A 20,978-nucleotide genomic window follows, 5' to 3' on the forward strand; every position below is an offset into this window, starting at 1 on the left:
ATCAGAATCACAGTAGACTTCTCAACACCTAACCTGAAGCGAAGGAGAGCTTGTAGTGACATATTTCAATCCCTAAATACAACCCTTCAAACCTGACGGATACACCCCTGAATGGAGAACTAATACTTCCATAATAAAGAATACCATGCAAAATTCATGACCACTAAACCACCACTCCAAAAACTTCTAAAGGACATTGAAAGAATACAACAAAGCCAAAAATGTGAAGACTACATTCCATAATAGAATGAATCCACCAGGCAAGGTGAGCAGTTAAATAGAAGGCAAAGAAAGGGAACCAAAAATCACGAAAATAATACAGCAAAGATAGGCCAATGCACGTCAGTTATAGCCATCAGTGTGAATGGTATCTATTCACAAATCAGAAGAACAGATTGGGTACTTCCAGATATGACACAGAGATGCAAGCTGGGCCTGGGGCTTTGTTCCTCCAGTGGGCTCAGAATGAAGCTTACATGGCCCCTGGACCTAGCCGTGCACTGTCCACCCCAGCAGCAGCCACAGCCTCGCCTCAGACTGAGGCTCTGGGCCACGTGGGACAGCAGCATTCTGGGATTCCTACTTGCACTTCTTAGCATTGCCACTCTCCATGAAGCAGTTCCTGGACTTCGGATCACTGAGTGCTTGTGAAAAGACCTCGTTCATGTTTCCTCAGTAAGATTTGACTGTTAGGTTGGCAAATATAATGAAAGAAATGAGTTTCCTTCCAGATAATCTTCTCAGGACACCATCTATTCAATTGGTCCAAAGCTGGTATATCCAGAGTCAGGAACTTCTTGATTTGAAGGGCAACATTGCTGAAGATATTTATGAAGTTTATCTTCCCCAGAAGTGAACAGTCAGCCTTCCCTTATGCAGGATGTCCCTGGAATGCCATGCTCATACTTCACAGATACTGTGATATGGGTGGGAAACTGACACAATGCTGTGACTCCCACGATGGCCCAGGGCATAATTGAATAGAGAGTTTTGAGGTGGATCCTGTCACCAGACAGAATGTTCAGTCCTTTTAGGATTGATTCTATAAGAGGGCATTTCAATTAGAATGTGACTCAGTCAGCACTCTACTATTTGGGGGAGAGGGAAGTCTATCTCATCAAAAAGGCATTGACACCATGAATCCAAACTATGATATTCTTGAAGTTGTTAAAAATGGCTATGAAAATGCTAGGCATCTGTGTGATTTGAATTATATTAACTCTCCTGAACCAGCACTTGAAGAACTAACTGCAAAGTCCCTATTATTGGATGGCCTAAATGAGTGGTTTAGGTACCACCACATGTCTATCACATCATGTTCAAACTTTTCAAGAATGCAGTGAAAGCAACTATGGAACACCATGCCGATAAAGGTGTTTAGTCTCCTATTCAAGTTCATGTCACAGTGGGCAATGAGAATTGCATGGTGAGGATGAGTGACTGAGAAAGTGGTGTCCTTTTGAGGAAAATGACAGACACTTCAACTGGAGGTATTCACCTGCACCCCATCCACTTGTGGCGACTTCCTGAGCAGCACCTCTGGCTCATTTGGTCTATGGATCGCCCATATCACATCTGTATGCACAGTACTTCCAAGGGGACCTGAAGCTGTATTCCCTGGAGGACAATGGCACAGATGCCATTATCTACATTAGGGCTCTGCCAACAGAATCAATGGAGAGATGTCCAGGGTATAACAAAGCTACCTGGAAGCGTGACAACACCAGCCATGAGCTGTTGGCTGGTGTGTTCCCAGCAGAGAGCCAAAGGACATGACCATGACCCATAGTGTCTAATGCACTGGGGACACCTGGAAAGTCCAAATGTGGTGTTGGTGTTAAATTTGCAAGGGATGTCATGAAGACATGGATGAGCAAACACATCATGCGTCATTTTCACAAGAAACTCATTGGGTAGAATATATGGAAACTGAATTCTATTTGTACCTGTTAAACTTCTAAATGCTTGTTAAAACTAAATGGACAATGATTTTAGGAAAAAATGTTCAACATCTCTGGCCATTAGAGAAATGCAAATTAAAACATCACCAGGATTTCATCTTACTCCAGAAAAAATGGCAATCATCAAGAAACCAAAAATAAGAAATACTGGTGAGACTATGGTGAAAAAGGAATCCTCCTACATTGTAGGTGGGGATGTAGAGTAGTACAGCCATTATGGAAATCATTATGGAGATTTCTCAAAGAAGCAAAATTGGAAATTCCATATGACTGAGCCATCATGCTCCTAGGTACTTTCCCCAGAGAACTTAAGACATCATACTGCAGCGATACATGCACACCAGTGTTTACAGCAGGACAACTCATCAAAGCTAAATCCTGGAAGTAGCCTGTATGTCCCTCAAGAGATGACTGGATAAGTAAAATTCGGTACCTATACATAATGGAATACTACACAGAAATCAAGAGGGGAAATTTGAGATATTTGGAGGAAAATAGATGCACCTGGAAAATATAATTTTGAGTGAATAAAAATATTCAGACACACTTAAATACCATATGCTATCTCTCATTCCAGTAAGTCAAAGTAGAAACAAAGGAATAATAAAGGATGGATAGAAGGAGACAGGGGGATGGATCTCTTGCAAATAGGCAGAGGTCCAAGAGATCAACGATGAGGAGCAAGGGAGAGGGAAAGATCAATGAGGAGAATAAAGATAGGCCAAGTATGGGAACCAAATAACTTCAATGAGTGTAAACATTTATGCCATAATGTGAGCTAGGATTCCTAATATCAACAAGAATGCAAATGAGGAAAGGGGAATAAGAGGAATAGGGAGGTGTGGAGGGAAGGGCATTTTCAAAAGTTGTCCAGTGTACATGTACCCATACATCAAGATAAGTGTATAGTGCATATACTGCAAACATGTACCAATAAAACTAAATAAATAATCAAAAAATAGAAACTCCATGTGCCCCAAATATTTCCCTTCTAGATATCTTGCAGAAAGAGTTAAAAACAAGATTACAGTCATACGTTTGTATCTATCTGTATCGCAGCACTGCTTATAACAGCTAAATCTTGGAAGTAGCCTATATGTCCATCAGTCGATGAATGAATGAAGAAAATATGGTATCTATACATGATGAAATGCTTCTCTGCCATGCAGAAGGTTATATCTCAGTCATGTGTAGGAAAATGGGTGCAGCTGGAGACCCCCCCAAAAAGTTGAGTGAAACTATCAGACACACATCTTGCAGTTTACTTATTGACCCCTTTTCCCATTACTGGTTAGAAAAGTAATTGTCTCATGTGCTTGGTGCTTTGTATGTCACAATAATTTATATGTATGTATCAAAGTCATGGTGTACACTGAAAATATATACAGGATTAATTTGTGAACTGTACCTTAATAAAATAGTACACTTGGGAAGACTGATGTTCATACATGGGACCCCTAATTTCTAAGATTGTAATCTGTCACACCTTCTGCATCCCTCACGCAGTGATATATGGATCATGGTTTGAGCATGTTCGTGGCTGGCTGTCCATGAGAGACAGTGAAAATGTCCTGGTGGTGAGTTATGAAGATCTGACAAAGGTAACCTGCATTCTGACAGTTGGCACACACCCTCCCGTCGCCACCTGCACGTCCTCTGACACTGTCTTTCTCAGGAGACTTTTTTCTACCATCTCTGTCCAAGTTCAGCCCATGAAAATTCACTAAGAGTGGGATTAACACTCAGGACATCACTCTGCTCATTCTGGCTCTCTCATAATTATGGTTCATGATCTTCTCAGGTTTTCTTGTTTGTTCCAATCCACAACATGTAAGAGGATGTTTCAGTGCATGGAGGCAGAGTGATGCTTCCTGGTGGTGGGACAGTTCCTGTGGGCAGGGCTTGTGATGCTGCTGATAACCTGAGGAGTTCCAGAGCTGAGTCCAGCTCTCTGCAATTTCAACTTCCCTGGGAGAGGAGACAGGAAGGCAGGAAGTGAGTTTGTGTGAACAGTCTGAGAGGTGAAGTGCTAGAGGACAGGGAAGCACAACAGATTTTTCTGAAATCTTGGAGATGGATGCTGGGGAGCTTTTGGACACCAGGAATAACTTCTAGTGATCTCTAGCATGGTAGGACAACAGCAGTTAATCATGTATTTCAAAAGACCTACTAGAAAGGAATTTGACAGTTTCCAGGCCAAACAAATGAGGTAGGTCTAAGTCGAAATATCTGACAATTAGCCAAACCTCATCATTACACATTGCATATATATTAATGTGCCTTACAGTACTTTAATTACTTTCTAAAGTTACTGTGGTTAATATATATTTATATATGCAAAGGGTAAAATTTAAAACTACAGATTTTTAAAGAATGTAAGTGAAAATAGAAGCATGTGACTAGACAATTGGCAATGAGAAAATAACATAGATACAGGATTTACTCTCCAGGAGAGAAACAGAGCTACCCATCACTTCCTCAGGCAGCTTCAGTACAGCCCTCTAGGTTTCATGCATTAATTCTGTCTTTACCAAGAAGCCTTGGATCCTGAGCTAAGCACCCAAAGGTGCATGGTCCCAACCCTCCTGTAATTAATTCTCCTTGTAAATCTCAGAAAGACCTTATCTTTACTTCTTGCCACATTTGTGTCTTCTTGGTTTTCATTGTGTGATCATGCAATAGAATACAGTAACAAGGCAACATCTTCCTTCTTATAAAGACTGATGTTTGTATCATAATCTCTGAGTAATATACACCGAATAGTAATTACTGTGATCACTTATTTTGGATCTTATGAATGCTTTGTGTGACTCAGACATTATTTATTGGAAGCAGTCATTTTTGGTGTAAGTACCAGTCTTTGTGAAGTTCTCACCGCGCCTCTCCTTGCTTAAGCTTCTTGTTGTCTATCTGTGTTTCTAAGAGTGGCCATGAAAGTCCCAGGTCCTGTGTCTGAGGTGTGCTATACCCAACCATACTGAGAAGTCCTTCTCATCTTTGCATTATGTACACACTTCAGGCCTTGAAGTTTTCCTTCCTTGCTTTCTTCCTCCTCTGATCTAACTCAAATTGTTCTGCCTTTGGTACATCATAACTGTCTTCATCTCTCTTCTTTTCCACCTTCAACAGCTCCTTCTTTCTTTTTTCTTAAGTTCTTAATGGGTACATTTTAGGTATACAGTATGCTTACATTTATCATTGGGTGCTTGTACCTGTACATGGTGTACCTTGGTTCTTATTTTATCCCCATTACCTATGCACCCTTCACCCCCTCCACCCTTCCCTATTTACATAGACTTCAATTCCATTATTTTTTTCTAACAGTTTTTTTTAAAGCTCTTTTATTGGTACATTTTAGATATACAGTTTGTTTACATTTTTCATTGGGTGTTTGTACCTGTACATGATGTATCTTGATTCTTACTTTCTTCCCCATTACCTGTGTGCCCTTCACCCCCTCCAACCTTCCCTATTTACATAGATTTCATTTTCATTTTTTTGTCTTTTCTCATAGTTTTTCCTTTCCCTCTTTTCCTTTCCCCTTCCCCTCCCTTAACTCCTTTGCCTTTGGACCTTTTTTTCCTATTTCAAATTATCAATTATTCATTTTAATCATTTTAACCCTTGTCTACACTATCAGTTTCTCACACTAGAAAAACTATTCGGTATTTACACATGTGTGTCCTATTTATTTCACTTAAAGAGTATGGCCTCAATATGCATCCCTTTAGCTATAAATAACTCTAGTTTTTCATTCTTCATGGCTGAGTAGTACTCCATTTTATTAAAAAACGACATTTTCTTTATCCATTTTCCAGTTGATGGGCACTTGGGCTGATTCCAAGCTTTAGCTATTACAAATTGTGCTGCTATGAACATGGGTACACATATATCACTGTGGTATGATTCTTTTAATTCTTTTGGGAAGATATCCAGCAGGGGAATAGCTGGGTCAAATGGGACCTCTAGTCCTAGTTCTTTGAGGTATCTCCATACTGACTTCCACAGTGGTTGCACCAGTCTGCCCTCCCACCAACAGCGGAGAAGGGTTCCTTTCTCCCCACAACACCGCCAGCATTTGTTATTGGTTGATTTCTTGATAGCAGCCATTCTTTGTGGGGTGAGGTGAAATCTCAGGGTTGTTTTCATCTGGATCTCATGAATGATGAGGATGTTGAACATTTTTTCATATATTTATTTGCTGCTTTTACATCTTTGCCTGAGGAATCTCTGTTCATTTCAGATGCCCATTTTTGAATTGGGTCTTTGAATTTGGGGGGTCTGATATTTTCAATTCTTTATATATTCTAAATAGTAGTCCTTTGTCTGAGGTACAGCTGCTAAAATTTTTTTTCCCATATGGAAGGCTGTCTGTTAGCTCTGTTGGTGGTTTCTTTTGCAGTGTGGAAGCTTTTTAATAAGATGAGATCCCAGTTGTTGATTCTTTTGGCTCGTTTTTGTGCTGCTGAGGTTTAGTTAATGAAGTCTTTTCCTGTGCCAATGTCTTCAAGAGTTCTCCCTAACTTATCTTCCAGTAAGTTTAGTGTTTCTGTCTTAATATTTAGATCTTTAATCCACTTCGATCTTAGTTTAGTGCATGGTGATAGGTATGGGTCTAGTTTTAATCTTTGGCAGGTTGAGATCCAGTTTTTCCAACACCATTTATTAAATAGGCTATCTTTCCTCCAATGATGGTGGTTGGCTCCTTTGTCAAAGACGAGGTGGCTGAGCATGTCTAGAGTTGTTTCTGCTTCATCTAATCTATTCCACGGATCCTCAGGTCTGTTCCTTTGCCAGTACCATGCTGCGTTCATCATAGTAGCTTTGTAGTATAGTTTCAAGTTGGGGATTGTGATACCCCCAGCCATGTCTCTGTTGCTTAGAACTGCTTTAGCTATTCTAGGTCTCCTATGGTTCCAAATTAATTTTTGGATTATTTTCTCTAGTTCTGTGAAGTATATTGTTGGAATTTCAATTGGCATTGCATTGAATCTGCATAGTAGCTTTGGAAGTATGGCCATTTTCACTATATTGGTTCTTCATACCCAGGAGCAAGGGATGTCTTTCCATTTTCTTGTATCCTCTTCAATCTCTTTTTTCAGAATGCTGCAGTTTTCAATGTAGAGGTCTTTTGCTTCCGTTGTTAGATTGATTCCTAGATATTTCATTTTTTTGGATGCTATTGTAAAAGGAATTATTTTCCTAATTTCTCTCTCAGTGAATCTATTATTTGTGTACAAGAAGGCTATTGTTTTTTGAGTGTTGACATTGTATCCAGCTACTCTACTGAATCTGTCAATTAGGTCTAGAAGTCTTCTGGTGGAGTTTTTTGGGTCTTCTATGTAAAGTATCATATGGTCAGCAAATAGTGACAGTTTAACTTCTTTTCCTCTCTTTATTCCTTTTGTTTCTCTTTTCTAATTGCTGTGGCTAATGTTTCCAGAAGTATATTGAACAGGAGTGGTGATAGTGGGCATCCTTGTCTTGTTCCTGATTTTAGCATGAAAGTTTTCAGTTTCTGACCATTTAGTATGATATTGGGTGTTGGTTTTTCTCTTTTTTTTCACTTTATTAAATTCTTTTATTTTACATTGTAGGTATACAACACAATTACATTTCTCATTGGGAATTGTACCTTTACATAATGCATCTTGGTTCTTATTTTTTTCCTATTCCTAGCCCTCCCTTCACACCCTCCACGCTTCCCTATTTACAAAGACTTTATTTCCATTTTTTCCATTTCTCATCATTTTTTCCTTTCCCTTGTTTCCTTTCCCCTGCCCCCCCCCACTACCCCTACCTCTTTGGACCTTTTCTTCCTATTTTGCATTATTGATTATTCATTCTAATCATTGGTACATTTTAAGTATACAATATAATGACATTCATCATTGGAAATTTGCACCTTTACATAGTCTCTCTTGGTTCTTATTTTTCACCCTTGCCCAGCCCTCCCTTCAACCCCTCCATTCCTCCCTATTTACAAAGATTTTGTTCCTATTTTTCCATTTTCTCATATTAATCCCATTCCCTTCTATCCTTTCCCCTCATAGATAGCCTTAATCAGGTTAAGATAAAGACTTTCTATTCCAGTTTTCTGTAGGGTTTTTATCATGAATGGGTGCTGGATTTTGTTGAATGCTTTTTCTGCATCTATTGAGATGATCATATCATTTTTGTCCTTGACTCTGTTAATATGGTGTATTACATTTATTGATTTATGAATGTTGAACCATCCTTGGATCCCTAGGATAAATCTGACTTGGTCAGGGTGTATGATCTTCTTGATGATCCTCTGTATTCTGTTTGCCAGTATCTTGTTGAGGATTTTTGCATCTATGTTCATTAGGGAGATTGGCCTATAGCTCTCCTTTTGGATTGCATCTTTCCCTGGTTTTGGAATCAAAGTAACACTTGCTTCCAGGAATGAATTTGGATGTATTGCTTCCCCTTCAATTTCCTTGATGAGTTTAAAGAGTAATGGTGATAGTTCTTCTTTAAATGTCTTATAAAATTCAGCTGTGAAGCCATCTGGACCCAGGCTTTTCTTTGTTGGTAAATATTTTATTACATTTTCAATTTCACTCATTGTAATAGGGATGCTTAGAATTTCTATACCTTCTTCATTTAACTTTGGCAATTAGTATATATCTAGGAATCTGTCCATTTCTTCTGAGTTTTCCTTTTTATTGGAGTAGAGGTTCTCGAAGTATGTATTTATGATCCTCTAGATTTCTGTTGGATCTGTTGTGACTTCACCTTTTTCATTCATAATTGCATGTATTTGTGCCTTTTCTTTCCTTTTTTTGATACGTTGGCTGTAGGTTTATCGATTTTATGTATTCTTTCAAAAAATCAACTCTTTGTTTCATTGATTTTTTGTATTTTTCTCTTAGTCTCCATTGCATTGATTTCTGCCCTGATCTTTATAATTTCCTCTCTTGTATGAGCTTTGTATTCATTATGCTCTTCTTTTTGTAGGAGCTTGAGTTTCTGCATTAGGTTATTTATTTGAGTTCTCTCTGTTTTCCTAATATGGGCATTCACTGCTATGAATTTCCCACGTAGAACTACTTTCACTGAGTCCCATAGATTCCTGTATGTTGTACTGGCGGTATCATTTACTTGTACAAACTGTTTAATTTCTTCTTTAATTTTCTCTATGACCCATTGGTTTTTCAGGAGGGTGTTATTCAGTTTACATGTGTTTGTGGGGGGTTTTGCAGTTTCTTATTGATCTCTAATTTTATTTCACTGTGGTCTGATAATGTACAGGGGGTAACTTCAGTTCTTTTGCATTTACTTAGACATGTACTGTGAGCAATCATGTGGTCTGTTCTGGAGAATGACCCGTGTGCAGCTCAAAAGAATGTGTATTCTGATTTTGTGGGGTGGAACATTCTGTAAAGATCTGTTAAGTACATTTGTTCAATGGGTTGGTTCAGTTCTAGAATTTAGTTGTTAATTTTTTATATAAATGTTCTGTGTATTTTTGATAGAGGGGTGTTGACGTCCCCCACTACAATTGTGTTGCTGCTTATTTGGTTTTTCATGTCCATTAATATTTGCTTTGTGTAGTTGGGTCGTTCATATTTGGTGCATATATATTTATGATTGTCATGTCTTCCTCTTGGATTGTTCCCTTCACAAGGATGTAGTGACCACTTCTGTCTCTCTTAAATACTTTTGGTTTGAAATCTACTTTGTCTGCAAATAAGAGTGCTATGCCTGCTTTTTTCTGGGTTCCTTTGGCATTGGTAACTGTTTTCCATCCTTTTACTTTCAGTCTATGAATTTCTTTTTAAGTTAGGCATGTTTCTTGTATACAGCATATTGTTGGATTTTGCTTCTTAATCCATTCTGCCAGTCTATTTCTTTTGAATGGTGAATTGAGGCCATTAACATTGATGGTTATAATTGATAGATATTGATTTATCCTTGTCATGATGATTTACTTTTGTTGGCTCTTTTTAAAATTTTTCCTCCTTTCCCTTTATTTCCTTACCTTGCCTAGTTGTTTCCCACTGTTGGGGCTCATGGAATTGTTATCTTCATTTTTTTTTTCTAGGGTATTTTTCAGAATTGCTTGTAGCGGTGGTTTGGTGTTCATGAAATTTCTCAGGTGTTCTTTGTCATGGAAGTTTCTAATTTGCTCATCAATTTTGGAAGATAATTTTGCAGTATACAACAGTGTAGGTTGGAGTTTATTTTCTTTTAGGGCTTGAAATATTTCACTCCAGGCTCTCCTTGAGATGAGGGTTTGTGCTGAGAAGTCTGCTGTGATTCTGCTGGGCTTTCCTTTGTAGGTGGTTTGTTTCTTTTCTGTAACTGCTTATAGGATTTTGTTCTTCTGTTGGGTTTCTGAGATCTTGACTCTTATATGTCTAGAAGTAGATTTTTTTTTTGATCTTGACTAGTTGGACTTTTATATGCCTCATTTATCTATATGTCCAATTCTCTACCTCCTTCTGGGAGGTTTTCCACTATTACTTCTGTGATCAGTTCTTTAATGTGAATTGTAATTTCTCCTGTTTTTTTGTGGACTCCTATCAGCCTTATGTTATTCTTCTTTGCATCATCTAGCAGCTGGTGGATTGATTTCTTGTGGTCCCCTACTATTTTTAAGAAATATCTGTTTTCATGGTTCTTAACCATGGTCCTGTCTTCTATGTCTGATATTCTATCTTCAGATTCCCTCAATCTTCTGTAGATACTTTCAATGGCGTTTCTAATCTCCTGAATATCTGTTTGAATCTGTTTCATCAATTCCATTTCTTTGTGTTGGGTGATCATGGTTTCCATTTCTTTCTTATGCTGAGCATTCATGGCTTCCAGCATGTTTCTGAGCTCATTTATTTTTTATCTGTTTCTGTTGTAGAGCATGAACCACGTGTTTCACTCCACTTACCATATCTGTAGTTATCTCGGAGATTGTTTCTGCTTTGAATTTTTCTAGAGCCTCATTCATCTGTTTTGTTACTTCCTGTGCTATCAGTTCAGGGTTTCCAGGTGGTTGATTATCAGACTTTTCCACCTCGTTTCCCACAGAGTTTACCCCAGATGGGATGGAAGTCAAGTTTGTGCCTTGCTTAAATGTCTTCTCATTTTGTTTTTGGTACTGTCCTTGGTTTAATTCCTGGGTTGATACTTCAAAATTCCTTATTGTAACTATCTTTGTTGCTTGTAATTAGAACCCTTATGGAATGATTGCTTCTTAGAGGTGTCTTCCAGATATAGCTGGTCTTTAACACGGCCTTTCTTCTGTTCTCCTGTCCTTCCTCCTCAGATCCTTGCTCTTACTTTTTCTTCTTTTAGGACCCAAGATGCACTGTGGAGAAGATCTGTAAATTTTTGGGAAAGAAGTTAAAACCAGAAGAAATAGATTTAGTCCTCAAGTATAGTTGCTTTCAATTCATGAAAGAAAACAAGATGTCCAATTCAACCATATTTCCTGATGAATATTTAAGTGAGGATTTTTCATTTCAAAGAAAAGGTAAGAAGAAATGTTCTGCTTTCAAATTTTGTCAGGGTACATGGAGGACATTCCTCTGTTTAGCACAGAATGTGAGGAGTTAGATGTTAAAACATGGGAACTTTAGTTCTTTTCCATCTCTGTGACACACTCTAGAAAACAACCTAAAAAGAAGAAAGATTTCTTTTGGCAAATGATTTCAGAGGTATCAGTTCATGGTCTGCTGTTTTTCAGCCTCTACTCAAGGAGAAAAATGGCTGTATAATGACATAGAAAGAAAGTATTGCTCACTTCATGGCAGCTAAAAAGCAGACATTAAATCAGAGCAAGGAGTGCTGGGCAGGATATGGTCCCTGAGGTCACATCTCTACGTGTGACTCTCTTCAACTGTGAAACTATTGCTCCAACAATCTTCCACTTTAAGTACATCTTGGACAGTAAGCTACAGAATACGTTCCTGAAATACTCCCAGACCTCTTGAACCATTCTGCAGTGCTGCCACCCAGTGGGCCAGGGCTACAGCATATTGAGAAAAGATTCTTCTCCAGGTTTCATCTCTAAAGCAATTTGCAGACTAGATCTTGGAATGCTTAGAGCCCACGGCTCCTGATTGCTTTCATATTTATTTCTTGAGGCTTGTGAATATCCATCCTATGCTTGTTAACCACCATATTTTTGAAGCAGATAACATGTCTGGTTTCACAGTTTTGCAGCTGGAGAAGAATTTCCATGGCCTGTGTGGCTGAAGAGTCCACAGAGTGAGAATTACAGTGGGGGATCAAGAAAAAACAAACAATAAACAGATGAAAAAGAACAAAGAGAAACAATGCTGGGGCCAGAAGGAGCCTTTTTCCTGATGGGAGGAGAGGCCTGACTGGCAACTGCATTCTATTATTTATAGTGGAGAAGTAAGAGAAGTGTAGGGGTGGCAAAAAGGGCTGGTCTGTAATGGGAGCCAGGAGAGTAGCTAAGGTCTGCAGAACATCATGCTGTGATGGTTTATGGGGAATGGATGGGGAGGAAGACACATCCTCTACTTGGCCAGGCCTTGCTCTGCCATGCCCTCTTGTCACCTGTTCTCCTCAAACAGGCTGGGCCCTGCCTCATTCATGGGAGGAGGCAAGTTAGGCCGGGCCATAGTGATCTACAGTGCAGTGTTCCCAGTGAAGAATATTCTCACAGAATGAATCATACATCTAGTGTGAGCCATGGCTGACTTAGGGATATACAGATGACATTGAGCACACAAAGTTGATACTGAAATTGGTTAAAATTAGAGACCTTTTGGGAAGATGTGTGTGAGAGGACAAGGATGTAGAAAAGGCCAGAAAGAGAAGTGGTATAATCTGAAAGACTTCCTCCACAGAGTTTAGATGGAGTGCTCAACTCTAGTTCCTCACTATGTAATTCAGATCTATAATTAGAGGCAATTAAGTCAACATGACTCTGTGGACTTTGCCTCCATCCAATATAACTTATATCCTACAAGAAGTAATTTAGACACAGATTTGTGCATGTGGAGAGAAGACTATGAAAAGATGGTTCTGTTCGTGTCAATGAGGAGGGTCTCTAGAAGAGATGAGCACTGCTGATGAACTGACCTCAGAATTCCAGCATCCATGTTATGTAAAAAGAGATTTCTCTAAACTACAACTAAAGCACTATCTGACATGCAGAACTGTTCATTCTTAGGCTTCTTTTGTGCATCAATATTTGGCAGAAATATAAATGTGTTTACATGGGAGGTTGGTGTGAATGGCTGAAAGAACAAGAGAGAGCTGTTTAACAGAAACAGACCTTGGAAGGTAACGACAAAGATCTCTGGCACAGACCAATGAAGTGAACGCAACAGAAGTGGGCACATAATTGAGTGCGAACATTAGTTCATATTTCCTAAGATGATTCTTCAAGCAGATGACTCTCCTCAACTTGCGATTTCCTCCAGTTACTCCTGGGATTTGCAATGTGGCACAGAGAGTCCAGGCATAAGTGGAGGAATGATTAGGCCTGTTACCAGGCATCCTGGGACCACTATTGCTAAGCCTGTGATCTGCCCTGATTGTAGTTGGTAATTGAATCATCACATCAATTATACAGGGTGTAAGTTTTCATATTGTGGACAGTCAGTTTGCTTTGAAAAATATGATATCAAAATCACCTAGGGCCCGGGATTTAACTCAGTGTTGCTGTGCCTGCCTGGTGAAGTGCCATGTCCTGTGTTTGATCCCTAATCAGCTAATAACCCTGGATAGCCATTAAAAGAAGGCCCTCGAGGCTGCAAAATGAATGTAGAGTTGCCAGGCTTTAATAAGACTTTGGAATTCAAGGCAGAGAAGCCTAAGGAAGCATGGGTGGTGTGAAACACCTCCCTGGAGAAAGGGGGCTAACATTTGAGATTTCTTACACAGGTCAGTTCTGTGCCTCTCTGTTTTTCTGGAAGTTGCATACAGTTGTGAGATTAATTGAAAGTTAAATGTATGAGTTATTAAAAAATAATTATTATATAAATCATAATATGCTGAAATCTGTGTGAAATATTGACTGGCCTTAAAAAGTCTTAATCTGCTGGGGTTTATTTTCATAATTTTAGAGCCTGTTTTCTTGATAGGTTGCTAGAAAAATGCCTTTATCTCCACTCAGTGAATGCCTGTGTTAACTGTTCTTAGCAGAATCTTAGCTATGGAAAACATTCAATCAGTGTAAATGAAAGTGTTTTTTTTATCTTATGATGAATTTTTTTCTCTGAATTCTTTAATTGGTACATTTTAGGTATACAGTACGTTTACATTTATCACTGGGTACTTGTACCTGTATGTGATGTATGTTGCTTCTTATTTTATCCCCATTCCCCATCCTCCCTTCCCCCTCTTCCACTCTTTCTTATTTACAAAGACTTTGTTCCATGTTTTTCCTTTTCTTTTTAATTTTTCAATTTTTAAATTTTTCCCTCATTATGTTTATTGGTACTTTTTAGGTATAAAACACATTTGCATACATCATTGGGATCTTTTTTTTTTGTATTAAATTCTTTTATTGGTACATTGTAGGTATACAACACAATTACATTTCTCATTGGGAATTGTACCTTTATATAATGCATCTTGGTTCTTATTTTTTCCCCATTCCTAGCCCTCCCTTCACCCCCCCCACCCTTCCCTATTTACAAAGACTTTATTTCCATTTTTTCCATTTCTCATCATTTTTTCCTTTCCCTTGTTTCCTTTTCCCTGCCCCTCCCACTACCCCTGCCCCTTTGGACCTTTTCTTCCTATTTTACATTATCAATTATTCATTCTAGTCATTGGTACATTTTAGGTATACAATATAATGACATTCATCATTGGAAATTTGCACCTTTACATAGTCTCTCTTGGTTCTTATTTTTCACCCTTGCCCAGCCCTCCCTTCAACCCCTCCAATTCCTCCCTATTTACAAAGATTTTGTTCCTATTTTTCCATTTTCTCATATTAATCCCATTCCTTCTATCCTTTCCTCTAGCCCTCCCACTTCCTTCCCTTTTGCCCCTTTTCTTCCTATTTCACATTACCTATTATACATTTAGTCCTTATTTATACTTTCAATTTCTCACACCAGAGAAACTATTCGGAATTTATTCATGTGTGTCCTATTTATTTCACTTAAGAGTATTGCCTCAATGTGCGTCCACTTAGCTATAAATGTCTCTAATTTCTCATTTTTTATGGCTGAGTAGTACTCCATTTTATAACCCCCCCCCCCACATTTTCTTTATCCAGTCTCCAGTTGATGGGCATTTGGGCTGTTTCCAAGTTTTAACTATTACAAACTGTGCTGCTATGAACATGGGTGCACATATATCACTGTGGTTTGATTCTTTTAATTCTTTGAGGAAGATCCCCAGCAGTGGAATAGCGAGGTCAAATGGGACTTCCAGTCCTAGTTCTTTGAGGTATCTCCATACTGATTTCCACAGTGGTTGCACCAGTCTGCACTCCCACCAGCAGTGGAGCAGGTTTACATCATTGGGATCTTGTACCATTACATGAATATCTTGGTTCTTATTTTTTCCCCTTCCCCTGCCCTCCCTTCACTCCCTCCACCTTTCCCTATTTGCAAAGATTTTGTTTCCATTTTTTCCCTTTTTCTCATATTTTTTCTTTTCCCATCTTTCCTTTCCCCTACCCCTCCCACTTACCCTGCTCCTTTAGACCTTTACTTCCTATTACACAATATCAATTATACATTTTAAAAGTTAAAATATCAAGACCTGGGAGACATTACCACAGATTTTACAGAATTTAAGAGGACATAGAAAGCATATTACAAAAATCATTTTTGAAATAAATTTGACAACTTCTAAAAAGTACTTTGGAAGACAAATCAATGAAACTAACTTTGGAGGAAATATAAAGTTTGAATCGCACCTATTAAAGACAGTATATTCCTAGCTTGAAAACCTACCTAGATGACAACAACAGGCTCATATACATTTTAACTGTTAAATTATATCAAACATTTAAAGTAGAAAAAAAGGAACACTTCTCCCCTCATTTTAGGAAATCAACTTTGTGTTAATACTAAACCTGGATAAAGATAATAAAAGAAAAAAGTATGAACATAGATAGAAATTTGTTTAACAAAACAAACTATTAGAAGTCAGATTTGGCAGTATGTAGAAAGTGGTTTTATCACAGGGATGGCAGTGTTGGTTCAGCATTGGAAGATCCACCCCCAAAAGTCATCATTTTAACAGAGGAAAGGAAAAAGCCATATGATCCTGTCACTAGTTGGAGAAAAAGCATTAGAGTAAATTCCACAGCTGTTCATGGTAAAAGCTATCAGGAGACTAGAAGTACAACAGAACCTTCTCAACAGATTAAAGACATGTACTCCACGCTTCCAGTGAGAATGCCTTATATGAATGGAGAAGATACAATGCTTTCTCCTTAAGGTGGGGAACAAGGGCAGATATGCTTACTCTTCATCTGTCCATTAAACTTTGAAACATAGGCCCCACCAAAATAGTCTGGCAATAAAATGACACAATTAGGATAGGATTGGTAAGGTAGAAGCGAAACCTTTATATGTAGATGGAGTGATCATCTATAGAGAAAAAACTAAGAAATCTCTAGGAACCCCTAGAACTTGTACTTGAATTTAGCAGGATTAGAAAACACAAGGTATATATAAAAATTCAGGTGTGTATACTTGCTATAAATGAAGAATTGGATATTGAAATTTAAAAGTTATGTAGGAGTACAAAGGACCTAGAAAAAGAAAATGAAAAAAAAGTGTTGGAAGACATTTAGTACCTAATTTTAAGACTTCTTCTAAAGCTGCAGTTATCAAGGCAGTGTTGGTGTAAGGAAAGACATATAGATGATTGGAATAAAACAGAGAATCTAGAAATAGAACCACACATATATGGTCCACTGAGTTTTGAAAGATTATTTAACATTAACGTTTTATAGAATATAAACTCAATTCAGAAGCTGAGGAAAAGAGTGTTTTTAGCAAATTGTACTAGAACGCCTGGTATCCATATATAAAAAATTAACCTCAACCCTTTATTTCCAAGCATAAAAATAACTTGAAAGGATCTATGAACCTAAGTATGAAAGCCTAAAAGTATAAAACTTTAAGAAAAAATTATAAGGGAAAATGTTTATGAATTTAGGGTAGGCAAGAAGTACCTAGGATACAAAAAACATGATGTATAAAAGAAAAAAATTGATAAATGAGATTCCATCAAAATTTAGAACTTTAAATGACATCATTAAAATGAAAAGTAGTCCTTAAACAGACCATATTTACAATACATATATTCTATGACCAGAATACATACGAAACTCTTACAGCTCATTAATAGACAACCCAATTAAAAAGTAGACACAAGAAGATGATAAATAGCCAGTACAGCACAAGGAACGTTGTGCACTCTCGAATCAGAAAAATACTAATCTGTACAATAACAAGATTGAGTTATACACTCTTTAGTTAGATGAAGTTAAAAGTTTTAAAAGCCTTGTCATGACTTTTTCTTTTTGTTGGATTCACCCCCTTTGCATTTAATTTGTCATGCCCAATGGATTCATTCTGCTGGGATTCCTGGAGTTGTGATCCTCATGGTCTTTTCCTAGGATATCGCCTAAAATTTTTGGTGTGCTGGTTTGGTATTCATGAAGTTCCTAAGGTGCTGTGTATCATGAAAGTATCTTATTTCTCCATCCATTTTGAAAGATAGTTTTGCAGGGTACATCAATCTGGGTTGGAGGCTGTTTTCCTTGAGGGCTTGAAATACATCACTCCAAGCTCTTCTTGGCTTGAGGGTTTGCATTGAGAAGTCTGCTGTGATTTTGATGGGCTTTCCTTTGTATGTGATTTGTTTCTTTTCTCTCACAGCTTGTAGAATTTTGTTCTTCTGTTGGGTTTCTGGAATTCTAACTGTTACATGCCTATGTGTAGATTATTTTTATTTTTAAATTAATTTTACTGGTACATTTTATTGGTACATTTTAGGTATACAATTCAGTTACATTTATCATTGAGTGTTTGTACCTGTACATGATATATCTTTTTTTAAAAAATTCTTTTATTGTTACATTTTAGTTATACAACACAATTACATTTCTTATCGTGAACTTGTATCTTTACATGGTGCATCTTGGTTCTTATTTTTTCCCCATTCCTAGCCCTCCCTTCACCCCCTCCACCCTTTCCTATTTACAAAGACTTTATTTCCATTTTTTCCATTTCTCATCATTTTTCCTTTCCCTTCTTTCCTTTCCCCTGCCCCTCCCACTACCCCTACCCCTTTGGACCTTTTCTTCCTATTCTGCATTATTGATTATTCATTCTAACCATTGGTACATTTTAGGTACACAATATAATGACATTCATTGTTGGAAATTTTCACCTTTACATAGTCTCTCTTGGTTCTTATTTTTCACCCTTGCCCAGCCCTCCCTTCAACCCCTCCAGTCCTCCCTATTTACAAAGATTTTGTTCCTATTTTTCCATTTTCTCATATTAATTCCATACCCTTCTTTCCTTTCCCCTACCCCTCCCACTTCCTTCCCCTTTGCCCCTTTTCTTCCTATTTCACATTACCTATTATACATTTAGTCCTTATTTACATTTTCAGTTTTTCAAACCAGAGAAACTATTCAGTATTTATACATGTGTGTCCTGTTTATTTCACTTAAGAGTATCACCTCAATGTGCATTCATTTACCTATAAATGTCTCTAATTTCTCATTTTTTATGGCTGAGTAGTACTCCATTTTATAAAAATACCACATTTTCTTTATCCAGTCTCCAGTTGATGGGCATTTGGGCTGTTTCTAAGATTCAGCTATCACAAACTGTGCTGCTATGAACATGGGTGCACATATATCACTGTGGTATGATTCTTTTAATTCTTTGGGAAGATACCCAGCAGGGGAATAGCGGGGTCAAATGGGACTTCCAGTCCTAGTTCTTTGAGGTATCTCCATACTGATTTCCACAGTGGTTGCACCAGTCTACACTCCCACCAGCAGTGGAGCAGGGTTCCTCTTTCCCCACAGCCCCGCCAACATTTGTTATTGGTTGATTTCATGATAGCAGCCACTCTTTCTGGATTGAGGTGGAATCTCAGCATTGTTTTCATTTGCATCTCTCAAATGACCAGTGATGTTGAACATTTTTTCATGTATTTATTTGCTATTTCTACTTCCTTGTCTGAGAAATGTCTGTTCATTTCAGATGCCCATTTTCAGATTGGGTCTTTAAATTTGGGAGGTCTGATCTTTTTAAGTTCTTTATAGATTCGAGATAGTAGAACTTTGTCTGAGGGACAGCAGGTGAAGATTTTTTCCCACATTGTGGGTTGTCTCATCACTCTGCTGGTGGTTTCTCTTGCTGTGCAGAAGCTTTTTAATAAGAAGAGATCCCATTTGTTGATTGTTTGTGCTAGTTCACAGGCAACTGAGGTTTTGTTCATAAAATCTTTTCCTGCACTGATGTCTTCAAGGGTTCTATCTAACCTCTGTTCCAACTGGTTCAGAGTTTCTATTTTAATATTTAGATCTTTAATCCATTTCGATTTTAGTTTAGTGCATTGTGAGAGATATAGGTCTAGTTTTAATCTTTGGCAAGTTGAAACCCAATTTTCCCAGCACCATTTATTAAAGAGGCTATCTTTCTTCCAGTGAGGGTGTTTGGCTCCTTTATCGAAGATAAGATGGCTGAGTGTGTCTGGCGTTGTTTCTGCTCTTCTAATCTGTTCCATTGGTCCTCAGGTCTTTTTCTTTGCCAGTATCATGCTGTTTTTAACACAGTAGCTTTGTAGTATAGTTGCAGGTTGAGGATTGTGATACCCCCTGCCATGTCTCTGTTACCTAGAATTGCTTTTGCTATTCTGGGTCTCTTCTTGTTCCAAATGAATTTTTGGATTGCTTTCTCAAGGTCCATGAAGTATGTTGTGGGATCTCAATTGGAATTCATTGAATCTCTATAGCAGTTTTGCAAATATGGCCATTTTCACTATATTAATCCTTCCTACCCAGGAGCAGGGGATGTCTGTTCATTTTCTGATATCATTTTCAATCTCTCTTTTCAGAGTGCTGTAGTTTTCAGAGAATTGGTCTTTGATTTTTTTCATTAGGTTGATTCCTAGGTGTTTCAGTTTTTTGGATGACATTGGGAAAGGAATTGTTTGCCCTATTTCTCTCTCAGTGAGTCTGTCATTCATGTACAGGAAATCTGTTGATTTTGTGTGTTGACCTTGTAACCAGATACTTGACTGAATTTGGTTATTAAGTCTAGACAATTTTTGGTGGAGTTTTTGGGGTCTTCTATATAGAGTATCATGTCATCTGCAAATAATGACAATTTGACTTCTTCACTTCCTATCTTTATTCCTTTTATTTCTTTCTCTTGTCTAATTGCTGTGGCTAATGTTTCCAAAACTATATTGAACAAGAGTGGTGATAGTGGACATCCTTGTCTTGTTCCTGATTTTAATGTGAAGGATTTCAGTTTTTGACCATTAAGTATGATATTGGCTGTTGGTTTTTCATAGATGGCTTTTATCAGTTTGAGGTAGAGACCATCTATTCCAATTTTGTGTAGGGTTTTTATCATAAATGCATGTTGGATTTTGTGAAATGCTTTTTCTGCGTCTATGGAGATAATCATATGGTTTTTGCCCTTGGCTCTATTGATATAGTGTATTACGTTGATTGATTTGCATATGTTGAACCATCTTTGCATCCCTGGGATGAATCCCACTTGATCAGGGTGTATGATCTTCTTGATGATCTTCTGCATTCTATTTGCCAGTATCTTATTAAGGATATTTGCATCTATGTTCATTAGTGAGATTGGCCTATAGTTCTCTTTTTCAGTTGGGTCTTTCTCTGCTTTGGGGATCAAGGTGATGCTTGCTTCCAAAAATGAATTTGGGGAGTATTGCTTCCCTTTCAATTTCATTGAAGAATTTAAACAGTAGTGGCAGTAGTTCCTCTCTAAATGTCTTGTAGAATTCAGCAGTGAAGCCATCAGGGCCCGGGCTTTTCTTAGT

At 37.9% G+C, this 20,978-nt stretch overlaps 1 protein-coding gene and 1 pseudogene across 2 annotated transcripts in view; both read left to right on the forward strand.

Moving 5' to 3' along the window:
• Sult2a1 (sulfotransferase family 2A member 1) overlaps positions 1-20,978 on the forward strand; it is a 50,581-nt gene that overhangs the window by 18,977 nt on the left and 10,626 nt on the right. The window contains exons 4-5 of one of the 2 annotated variants that reach the window (XM_087200699.1): positions 3,468-3,562; positions 11,277-11,454. The exons of the other annotated variant lie outside the window; for it this stretch is intronic. Coding sequence (XP_087056825.1) covers positions 3,468-3,562; positions 11,277-11,454 — 273 coding nt within the window. The remainder of the gene's footprint in view (positions 1-3,467; positions 3,563-11,276; positions 11,455-20,978) is intronic. 2 annotated transcript variants of the gene reach the window in all.
• On the forward strand, positions 542-3,430 carry LOC101708244 (pyruvate dehydrogenase (acetyl-transferring) kinase isozyme 1, mitochondrial pseudogene; annotated as a pseudogene).

Source organism: Heterocephalus glaber, unplaced genomic scaffold (genome assembly GCF_053883595.1).
Source record: "Heterocephalus glaber isolate CG9 unplaced genomic scaffold, H.glaber_assembly_v1.0 deba00001744, whole genome shotgun sequence".
Classification (NCBI taxonomy): domain Eukaryota; kingdom Metazoa; phylum Chordata; class Mammalia; order Rodentia; family Bathyergidae; genus Heterocephalus; species Heterocephalus glaber.